Genomic DNA, 12,045 nt, shown 5'->3' on the forward strand with positions numbered 1-12,045 from the left:
AAATTCCAGGGAACGTATTATGACTTGCAAAGTCTGTCACTTAATGAAGTGATGGATATTGCGCGTTCCATAAAACATTCTTTGATTTCCTCTAAAATTTTAACTGAAGATCTCAGGAGTAAGACTGTTGATGGGTTAAATAATGCACTTGTGGCTGCTGTGAGTGAGACAGATTATATTGAGGTTTGAGCAGTTTCTAATAGAAATAAGTCAATGAAATTTATAGAAACAAGTTTCAGGGATGTGTTGCAGGTGTTGGTCAAAATATAACATGGGAAACAGCCTTGCTTGACTGGCACAAGGCAAAAAGTGCAAGAATTGTAAAAAATCAGGTACTTTTATAAGATGTGTAAATCCACAAAGTCTAAACCCAATGTCAACCAAATATGTATGGAGGATGACAAACTATGTGATAGAATGAATAGTATGTTGTTGAATGTGGATGTTGACATGTTCGGCGAATCTCACAAAAAATGTAAAGGTCCGATTTGCACTGAGGATCAGGGAAGAAGAGGGCCGTGCCACATCGTAGTACACAGGCAGCAGCGGCACAGAGACTAACATTCCAGCGCCCGGGGACATGAGACATACTGTGGCCAAAGAATATTTGTGGGTCTCTTCTAGATGTAAGTGGCAGGAGGAGGAGTCAATTCCTCCAGTCGTGGCCACTGCGGGACCCGGGGCCTCGCCTGCAGATTTCAGGCAGGTCCCTCCCTCGAGCCCTGGTGTAACTGGAGCCGCACTCACTGGCTGGACTGTTGCTTGCAGCAGTTGCATCCCTTGGCTGAGGTGAAAGTGGCCTTTGGAAGTGCGGTAAGGGCTGGCAGGCTCCAGTAGGGGTATATTATTAGAGACAAACTACTGCCTTTTATGGGGCGGCCCCTCCCAGAGGCCAACAGTGGGGCACTCCTAACCACAGATAAGGACACACTGGAATAACACTGCCAAAACTAAGTAATATTCACCTGGAGCACACCGTCTTCTCTGACTAAAGCATCCAAGATTTTCCTTGCAACCTTCCACTGAGGCTGGGAGAAAGGAAGTTTGGGATCATAAAACTTGCAGCGGAGCCTCATTCTTAAAGGGTCGTACTTTATTGGACTGTGAAGAGGCAGGAATGAGGTCGAGGATAAGGTGAACAGATGCAATTTTTCCCAGTAGCATATCAGACACTCTGACTCAGGCAAGTGACTCCTTTAGAAGCTGAGGGGGCCCTGCATTACATGATGGGCTTGAAAAGTGGAAAACACATTGATACTTGTTTTACCAGTAAGAAAAGCAGTAGTGGAACAGCTTCTTGAGCTTCCCCCTTATGATTGTGGCTTGTAGGCCCCCAACATCTGTTAGACCTGGGAAAGTCGCAAGTTAAACACTCACAGGTTACTTCCGAGGCTCTTGAATCCCAAACAAATATGTCAGAGCTGGCTGGAGGAGTGAATAATATGCCATCATCTATGCAATTACAATTTGATAAAAAACTGGTAGCCATTGTGGTCACCAAACATCCCTCCAGCAAGATATTAGTGCTAATTCAGTGGGGCTTGGATTGCTGCAATCCAAACACTATAAACTAGCAGAGGTGCGGGAAGCAGACCTGGGGATTTACAAAGCCTGTCTGGCACAGGAAGATCTCATCAAGCAGGTCATGATGCTTGCAGACAGAGTGCCTGTTTTTGAAAATCGAGTGGAAGATGCGCAAGGCCGCAATAGACGTAACAACGTGCACATAGTAGGGCTGCCAGAAGGGTCAGAAATGGGATGATATGGTGTCATACATCGAGAATTGGATGAAGACGGTAGTTGCCCCAAACCACCTATCCCCTTTTTTGCACAGGAACAGGTCCACAGGGTCCACACTCATCTCCCAGCAGCCACAAACAGTGGTTGCTAAGATGCTGCACTTTAAGGGCAGGACACATTGTTGCGGAGCGCCGGTATGAAAGGCCCATACCAAATTATCAATGGAAGCGTAACCATGTTCCGAGACTATATGGCCGCAGTCCAAACCAAGAGAGCTTCCTACACAGAGATGTTTCCAGCCAAGTTGAAAATTATGTTAGAGGGCAAGGTGCATGGGACTGGCATACAAAGCTGGACTTCCTGGGTTGAGAAGCAATGCAGACCAAGGGAAGCCCAGTGCTACCCTGACAAGAGAACCCATTGACCCAAAAACAGAGGACCCTTGTGGAGGCCAACTGAGACACAGGAGGCGGGGTGCTCCGCAACAGACTCTGAAACAGATAATTAACCCAGGAGGAGGACAGACTTCCAATGGTGAAAACCACAACTGTTGCCGCAATTGTTTGATATTCGGCTCCAACGCAACCATAACCAAGTTTCCACCAGCCAACAACAGACATCCATGGATCTTTGTCTATACATGCCACACCCCAAGAGTGGTTGGTTGTGATGGACGAGAATGAACCGAACTCCCTTGCAGTTCTCCACTCATGAGGAGGCGCTGTGTTGCTTCACATTGTGCTACAATGGAGCACAGCAAGTGCCCAGTTGGACTTTTGAATATCGGACACCCCGATGTAAGTACAACACATGGGCCAGAGTTACACTTGGCTATTGACGTATGGGAGCCTTCCCCCCACCGACCACCTGACCCCTCACAGGAGCATGGTAGAACAGTATCTATCTCTTTGTTTCTTATACGGAACATGATTTGTTTCGGTGGATGGCTGTTGCTGCTCTGCCTCGGGGTTGGGGAGTTTACCATTGGGGATTGGTTTGTTTTGGGTTGTCTCAGGGAGCTGTGAGGGTGGGCTTACGTGGGGCCAGGGTACCGGGGAAGGGTGGTACCATCTAACCTGCAAGTTCAAGAGTATCCTCTTCATGTAATGTATTCATCACATATGCCATGCTTGTATGGGTAAACTGTTAGTGAAGATGTGCAACCTAAGACAATTCACATGTCATAAACATTAGAAAAATATTATTAAAAAAATATTTTAAACAACATAGTTTAGAATGGATACATAGTATGGTACATATTAATGTGAGTAGGAATTAATAGCTATGAAGAGGGGAGAGTTAAATATGTGATGAACAACTACGTAACATCTCAATGCGTAGGAATGTTAACATGCTACTGTATATAACTTATTTTAAAAATTTTGTTCTTGAGTTACATCGGTTTGCCGCCCGCCAAACTTGTAATGAGGGCCATAGTGCTTTTAGATTTGAACATTTGTGACAATCTCTCTCTGGAGAACAAAATTTGCTCACTTCAAATGTCTGTTTTTCTAGCTGCGTTTTTAAGCATTGAATTACCATTGTGCCGTTCACCCTGAGTTAGAAAGTCTTTTTTCATTTTACAGCAAAATCTTTAAGCATAGGATTAGCTAGTGCCATGCAAGCCGAGCTGCAAAAAGACACAACCATTTTATCAATCCAGATACAGTACTACAGCTTTGGATTGATAAAATATCATCCAAGACAATCCGGAAACAATAAGAACAATGATATGTGTTTTGCTCTTGTCACGGAGGTATTAATTTGTCCAGACACAATGGAGCACCCACTAATAAGTCAAGACAATACCCTTTCAGATTTAGAATGTCACATGCATTATGCAAGAAAAGGAAGCAGGGAACTCTGGGTAGTTCCCAAGTTTTCAATGGAGACCAGTCTTTATATAGAGCACCCTACAACACTACAGACACTTTGAGTCTGCTCACACACACTTATATATATATGTCCAGTAGAAGGCGGTATCCAAAATGCGTATAAATTTGGTGGATATAGCGTTACTTTGACCACTAATGAAAAATAAAAGCGGATGAACTACATTTCCAGATTATTGTTTCCTTCTGCTTTTCGTCGGATCCATACCTGACTTGGTGCAGCCGTTCAGTGAGAGGTTTCTAACCGTTTGTGGATTTTATATATATATAAATATATATATATATATATATATATATATATATAAATATATATATAGTGTGTGTATAAATATTTATATGTATCTATTACCTACTGGGGATCGCTAGAAGATAATTATAGTTAGGACCTAGGGCCAGATGTATGTGGTTTAATATTTGTGATTTCCTAATAGTGAATCTTAACGATTCGCTATTAGGAAATTGCAAACTGTGATGTATGACAGTGCGTTTGACACTGTTAGTGATTTGCAGTGCGTGGCAAATGGACCTACCTCATAAGTATTCATGAGGCAAGTCACAATTTGCGACCCATCGTGAATGGCTACAATCACAGTGATGGTGGCCTGCTGGGGTCAGCAGACCATCATGTCTGTGATTGCTTTTGAATAAAGCAATCTTTTTTTTATAATGCAGCCCATTTTCCTTAAAGGAAAATGGGCTGCATTAAAAAAAGGAAACTGAAAAGTTTTCTTTTCATTTTTTAAGAGCAGACAGTGGACCATGGGACCACTGCCTCCTGTTGAAAAATGTTTGCACCCCCATTCACAAAGGTGAAGGGGTCCTTTGGGGACACCTTCCCCTCTGTGCTTGGCTTACCACCAACTTGAAGTTGGTGGTATTGCGATTATTGCAACTGCAACCCTGGTAACATGCCCCTGTAACTCGCTATTGGCAAATACACTCTTGGCATGCCCCTTCCTAATAAAGACTCGCAAACCCTATTTTGCCAGTCGGTAATAGGTTGCCGACTCACAAAATAGGGATAGTACATGGCAAAAAGCCTTTTACTGGTCACAAATGGCCCAATAGGCCATTTGCTGACAGTAAAAGAGCTTCACACATCTGGCCCTTAGTTTCCATAGGAAAACTCTTTTTATGTTTTGCCAATAACTTTGGCACCATTTGAAAAATCTTCTCAAAATTTTTAAAACTAGTACGACAGTCAGTTGAACTGCTTTCTTGAAAGTTACAGGGTGATTTGTCAAGCAGGGGCCAAGAAAAAGGTGGTGTCCTAAAACTTAATAGGAAAGACCTAATGGCAGTCCCTGTAGAAGCTTTGCAATTAAATTGGAGCAAAGTCGTAAGAAAACTGGGATAAATTATAATGAGCAGGTCTCAGTCTGAACCCGGTTCAATTGAGGAGAGTCACTTCTGGCCTCATTATGACTGCCCTGATGCAGGAGTTGGTAATTCCACACTTCCGGAGTTAATGATATCAGGGGTCCATATTTGGGGATAGTATGGTATGAAACCATGAAAATCTCATAAGTGATGAAGAACTAATGAGGTAAGAGTTAACATGGCTAAAATTTCCAGGAGAGAGACAGGAGATCCACTGTAACTTTGCAGACATCATAATTACTAATGGGGTCGGTCTTAGACCCGGATTCTCATGGTAGTCTTATCCCAGACTTTTTGCCTTTTCCTCCTGTTGTTGTATTTTTTTGTTTGCCTTAGGACTCTGAGCTCTTTATCACTACTGACCAGTACTAAAGTGTATGTGCTTATCCCCTAAAACATGGTAACATTTGCGTATCCACAGTTGCCATATTAAATGTACCTAGTAGTCCCTCGCAGGGTGATATACCATATACCCAGGGACTTTAAATTAAGTGCTACTAGTAAACCTGATGCACTAATTGTGCCACCCACTTAAGTAGCCCTGTAAACATGTCTCAGGCCTGCCATTGCAGTGCCTATGTGTGCAATCTAACTGCCACCCATACTAGGCATTCAAAACATCTTGCCAAGTTCAGAACTCCCATTTTCTTACTTATAAGTTACCCCTAAGGGAGGCCCTAGGTAGCCCACAAGGCAGTGCCATCTAAGCAAAAGGCAGGACATATACTTTTAAGTTCTCATGTCCTGCTGATGAAAAGCTCCCCAAAGTCATTTTTCATTACAGCGAGGGCTTCCCTCTCATGAATCAGCATTGTGAATTCCTTATAATACATTTAAGCAGTAATTCCTGATCTGAGAGGAGTAGCTGAATCATGTTTACTACCATTGGATTAGTAATCATAAATCTTCTTTATTGGTAAAGTTGGATTTATTATTATTATTTTAAGAAATTCCACTTTGAGAAAGTAGGCATTTCTCTGCACTTACTGCCCTGTGTGCCCACAGCCTATCTCCAATTCATGTCTGGCTTGGGCTAGGTGATAGTTACACTTGACCATTCCCTTCAGACACCCTCAACACAGGATACTCAACTGCATTTGCATGCATATGCATACTGATGGGTTTTCAGGGGAAGAGAGTGGGAAGGGTTCACTCTTACTCCTCAAAGGGTAGTATCTAAAGTCTACACAAAAGGGCTGATTACCTGCCACTGATAGTCTGGAGCCGAGGCTGACCTGAAAAGGGGACCTGTGCACTTCACAAGAACACTTTGAAGTCCCCCCCCACATCAAAGGCACTTTCTAATATACGTACTGGTTCCCTGACCCCCAAAAATCAGTACACTTCTAGACTTCTAGAAAACTCTGCTGGAGTAAAGACTGCTGTGTGCCAGGATTGCCACTCTGCCGGGATTGACTGCTCTCAGGAACTACAGCCCTGCTTTGCTGTGCCACCCTACTGCCTGCTGATCTCTGCCCAGTAGCCCAAGACTTGTCCTCCAAACCCAGAGTGACTCCAAGTGACATCTGCTTTCCTGTGCCGCTTGCGACTTTCAATCTCAACCTGAGTGGCTTTGTCAAACTTTGTTAGTTTGCTAACTTCAAATTCAAACTGAGCAGCTTGGTCAACCTTTGTCGCTAGCACCTGTGAACCTTCTGCAGCGGGCCTGCTTTCCTTTGCCACTCACTGCTTACAGTCAACCTGAGCGGCTTTGTCAAACCTTGCCACTCGCTACTTTCAAACTAAACCTGAGTGGCTTCATCAAAACCTTGCTGCTCGTTACTTTCAAATTCAACTTGAGTAGCTTTGTCAACCCTTGCTGCTTCCACCTGTGAACCATCTGGAGCGGCCCTGCTTTCCTTTGCAGCTCGCTGCTTTCCAACTCAACCCGAGCGGCTCTTGCAAACCTTGCCATTCACTACTTTCACCTCAACCCGAGCGGTTTTGTTAACTCTTGCCATTTGCACCTGTGAACCGTGTGGACTAGCTCTGCTTTCCTTTGACACTCGCTACTTTCAAACTCAACCAGAGCGGCTTTGACAACCTTTGCCTCTTGCATCTGTGAACCGTCTGGAGTGGTCCTGCTTTCCTTTGCTGCTCACTGCTCTATGTCATCCCAAGCAGCTCTGTCCAGCCCAGCTGCACACCGCTTCCCGAGAGGAGCACAACCAGGATGGAACTGGAGTCCATCAGGACATTGCACACCTGTGCCGAAGAGTCCCCAGCACCACTCCCTTGATCTTAATATTTTTGCTCATCAAGCTTGCTATTTTTGAGGCTGCAAAGCCAATACTTAATGCTATTTGTAAGATTGCATCTGTATCGTGCTGAACTTAAAAGTAAACAGATAAATAAGCTTTATTTTGCTACTTCAGTGTGAAGTCTTTTTCTGTGGTGTAACTTTTGAGGTTATTGTGTGTGTGCTGCACAAGTACTTTACAGATCGCCTTCTAAGTTAGGCCTGCCTGCTCTGCACCAAGCTACCAGAGGGTGAGCACAGGTTAATTTATGTCGTGCCATTGACTTGCCCTGACTAGGATTGTGGTTCCCTACTTGGACAGGGTGTATTCCGCTGCCAACTAGAGATCCAATTTCTAACAGTTGGTATCAAGGTTTCCAGCCCCATCAAAAATTATAGGCCACTTAAAATGAGGGGCTTACCTTAGAACATCAGAAGGTGCTGCACCATGCAACATTCTCAAGTTATTTTAACTTTATACTGCCACACTATATACTTCGCATAGCATCATTGTGGTTTCTTCAAGACTCCATAAGAGAAAGTGTAACTTGGGATTAAAGATCTGAGGATTGAGGCACGAGGCACCTGAAAAGATGGCACTAAAAAAACGGAGTTTTGTTTTCAAGTAAACAAGACTTGTTTCCTTTTCTTGCAGTGAAGCATGGCTTTGTGAGTCGGAAATGTGGTCAAGATGGCCGCTGGGTGACAGGGAACAGCACTCAGCCATGGCGGAACTCTACCCAGTGCGAAGAAGAGATGGAAGTGGCCAAAGAGGAGGTGAGTGAGAATTGCTTATCTTTCCATAAGCTGCAATTTCTTTTGCAAAGTGTAACTGTGTGGACATGAAGATGGAAGTGATCTCAGCACAGCTCTAAGGGCACCTTGTGAAATATTTAAGAGACAGCTTAGTATACTGGCCAAGACCTGGCAGGTAAACTTGTTGTGGTGCCAGAACATCGTTGTTAGGATATGGTCTGAGATAAATATTGTCTCATATATCACATATTAAAATATCACCCCACTTGAGCTAACAACCTATTATCTACAGCCTAACGGACAATGTTTTAATAATATTTGAGACACAATATGTTTGGCAGGTGATATTTATGTGTTCAACATTCTGACATACACCCAGTTGGAGTAAATAACAGAAAATCCAGACCCAAAGAGACAATATTATTTAAACCCTATTTAGGTCAGAGTGTTCTGTGAGGCAATATTTTTGTATATGATAATCTGACATACAGCCATACAGCCAGCTGGCTTTTGTAGTTTGGTTAAGCATTTTTTATATTTTCAAACATAACAAGTAACAAAAATTTCAAAATTAGGAATCAAGATGTCAAAGTCCCCTGTTGACTGTTGTGTTCTTAAAATATCACTTTTAACTGGAAATATTTTTGAACTTGCTGATGGACACGTTTTTTCAATGGTAAACCTCCTTACCCCCTGTTTCCAGAAGCAGACGTTTTCTAATCCAACTGGCTGCTTTGATATTATTTATAACAATGGCAGACAGGGAGATTCTGCTTGACACGTCACCAAACTCTGTGTATGTTTTGTTGTCCTGTAACTTTGAGCATATGGGTGAAACGTGAAAGTCGGAAGTTTCAGTTCAGTGGGTGGGGAAACTCAATCATTCATCCTTTTGAGGTTAATCATAATGAAGGGAGTGCCCCTGGTAATCAGTCTAATTGTCTCTAATTTTCCCTCTTTTAGGAAGGAACGCGAAACTTGATGGTGAGCTTCAAAGTGCTGTACACAGTGGGGTACTCCCTGTCTCTCCTAGCCCTCATCTCGTCACTGCTCATCCTCACCGTCTTCAGGTATATTCTTCTGGATGAGGGTGCCATGAGTAAGACCTGCCCAGAGATCAGACGCAACTCACCAATCTCAGTGCCACACACCAATCTCAGTGCCAAACAGGGGAGTTAGCGCATCATAGCCTTCAGAAATAAACTCACAAGGAGATGCGTTTAGGTCGACAAATCTTTGGACCACGTTTGGGGACTTCCCAGCATGAAATATTTTTTGGGCATCACTAATCAATTAATCAATAAAACAATCAATAATATTTAATAAGAACCAATAAGTTGAACACACCATGATCTTTCAGTCATGAATAACCACACCAATTTAGTTAAGTGTTAGGATATTTATTTCCCTATTGGTTACAATCTAACATCATGGGCCTGATTCTAATTTTGGAGGACGGTGTTAAACCGTCCCAAAAGTGGCGGATATACCACCTACCGTATTACGAGTCCATTATATCCTATGGAACTCGTAATACGGTAGGTGGTATATCCGCCACTTTTGGGACGGTTTAACACCGTCCTCCAAAGTTAGAATCAGGCCCCATGTCTGTTAATCTCAACATCAATAAACCTCATTAGAAACTCTTCTAATTAGCAGCTAGAATGCAATTAATCAATGCATACAAAATATTAATTCAGTATTTAAGCACAACATTAATACTAAGCAACTTAGCAGAGACTCATTAATACATGATTCAACAAAGCAAGAACTCAGTCATTTGTCTATTTGCATAAGATATTTGTGAACGCCTTAATTAACCTCAAATCAGCATTATCTTGTTGGGCTTCATGCAAATCATTTGAGTAAACATGAATTTAGAAAACATCTAAACTATGGCCTCTGTCAAAATAGCAGTTGGTACCCAGAAAGAAAGGCAAACAGACAATCACAATTTTGCATCGGATAGTTACCAATCTAACAGATCAGCAAACATGGTCAGTCTTTGTCCTCAGGGCATCAGTTCGTCGGCATCAGCAAAGATAGGGCGGGTAAAGTCTCAAGATAGCATAGCCAGGGAATAGGACCCTTTCCTCATATGGAGGAGAAGTAAGTAACGGGCAAGAATGGGTAGTAGGTGGTTTAAAGTATCAGGACAAGACGCTGAAAGAATAGCAGCTCAGTAGCTCAAAAGGGAATAACGGAATGATGAAGTGGCAAAGTGGCAAAGTGGCAAGTGTCCTCTGGAAAGTGAGTCCTTGTTTCTTCTTGGGTCACGCCGTTAAATCAAATCTGTCTAATTAGCCCCTAACTCTTCATTGGATAATAATTGGTGCATCGTTATCTCTGTCCAATAATTTGGTAAGCACCTCACTAGAATTTTCCACAAACCACAGTTTTCATGTCGCGGATTGGTCCATGTTATTAACGTCTTCAACCGTTGGAAAGTCAGGTGGAAAAAGTTACACTTTGCACTCCAGTCAGTGTCTTCATTGGCTTCTCCTAGTACGGTTAACCTTGCACCTGTTACGAATTACACTGTTGCATTTAGCAAGAACATCGCCTTGAGCAAGTCGGTTCTCATGAGAAAGAATTTACTACGGCTACACATATACAACTCCTGGAAAAGTACAGCTTCGTGTCCTTCAGAAAAACAGCACATTACACGTTAGAAAATACAGTTTAAAATGAGGTCGGGCAGCTACGCCCAAACCCTCGTTAAGCTAAGCCCCTCTGATTTAATAAAGCAAACTCTTAACAGATAACTCTAAAAATGATGTACTATCATACTTTCAAAACATTATTGCATCATAATTCAGAATTAATAAGTTTTTTATTACTTTTCGTATTCATTGGTAGCCACTCCCCATGGGCACATTTCAAACGCGTGCATTATTTTCTATGTTAACACATTTTCTATGCAGCTTCATCACACAATATATTGCAAGCTTTTCATATTAATATTGCTTTAAAAGACACACTCCAACAGGGGTGACCAGCGCCTAACTGATTTCCGAGAACAGGCTGAAGGATTTCACACATTGATCACTCAACTTCACCATTGTCCATAGTTGCAGGGCTTAATTTGTGCCAGTGTTTGCCAATACTCTGCAACGGCACTTATTTGTAAACACTGGCATATTTATCAGAGTCCACTCATGGTGGTACTATCTGCCTATTTTTTAGCCGAGCAAATTAGTAGAGCATTTAACTATTCAAAATACTTTTAAAAGTAATGAAACTAGCACTTCCAGGCCATCCCTGTAGTTCAAGCTGATCTGGAACAGTACAAAACGTCACACTTGAGTGTGAAGGTATGTAGGTAATGCTTGCAGTGTTATTCAGCAGCAGTGGCGGGAATCTGTGGGTGTTTCCAGCTGCACTAAACTCCTTAAGATTACCTTGGGACCTTGCACTAAGTGTTTTTTAACAAATTAAGCAGTAGCTGCTTTGCCATATATTCCTGGTACCAAAGAAAGTGTCCTACAAACCTACAACATTTACTTTAGTGCCAAATGCTGTGGAACTCTGGATCTTGAACGCGTTCTGGGTGCCCGTCTAGCCACTAGTGCTCCTTAACCACTATCTGAAGCCTTATATGATGGGAGAGACTGGCACTGCAAGAAGTCACAGAACCAATCCAGCCAGTCTTAATATCTCTTCATTGTGGGAATAAACGGGCACAGCAGGAGCAGAGAAACAGCATGTTTGCACCATTCCAACAGTGACGTCTCTGTAGTGGCAGTGGTCTCATCTCACGCCAGCAAACCCACACCATTTGCGTAATGCTACCTGCTGAGAGAAGAATGCACTGCCTGCATACGAGCTTACACTGGCACCACTCCACTCTGTACTGCACTGCAAATTGGCATGGAAGAGGCTGGCATGAAAAGAACTGAAAGCTAACCCAGTCCTCATTACACACTCACATCATTCTTTACTGAACTGTGAAATGAGAAGTTGCTCTATTAACTGAGGTGCCCGATCTCATTCACCATTCACAACAGCACCTTCTAGTGGGAGAAATTGGAACTGCAG

General features: G+C 42.8%; 1 protein-coding gene across 1 annotated transcript in view; it reads left to right on the forward strand.

Annotated features, from left to right (window-relative positions):
• LOC138261495 (glucagon receptor-like) overlaps positions 1-12,045 on the forward strand; it is a 562,622-nt gene that overhangs the window by 399,482 nt on the left and 151,095 nt on the right. Inside the window, exons 6-7 of the mRNA XM_069210480.1 lie at positions 7,907-8,028; positions 8,971-9,077. Coding sequence (XP_069066581.1) covers positions 7,907-8,028; positions 8,971-9,077 — 229 coding nt within the window. The remainder of the gene's footprint in view (positions 1-7,906; positions 8,029-8,970; positions 9,078-12,045) is intronic.

Source organism: Pleurodeles waltl, chromosome 10, assembly GCF_031143425.1.
Source record: "Pleurodeles waltl isolate 20211129_DDA chromosome 10, aPleWal1.hap1.20221129, whole genome shotgun sequence".
Taxonomy (NCBI): domain Eukaryota; kingdom Metazoa; phylum Chordata; class Amphibia; order Caudata; family Salamandridae; genus Pleurodeles; species Pleurodeles waltl.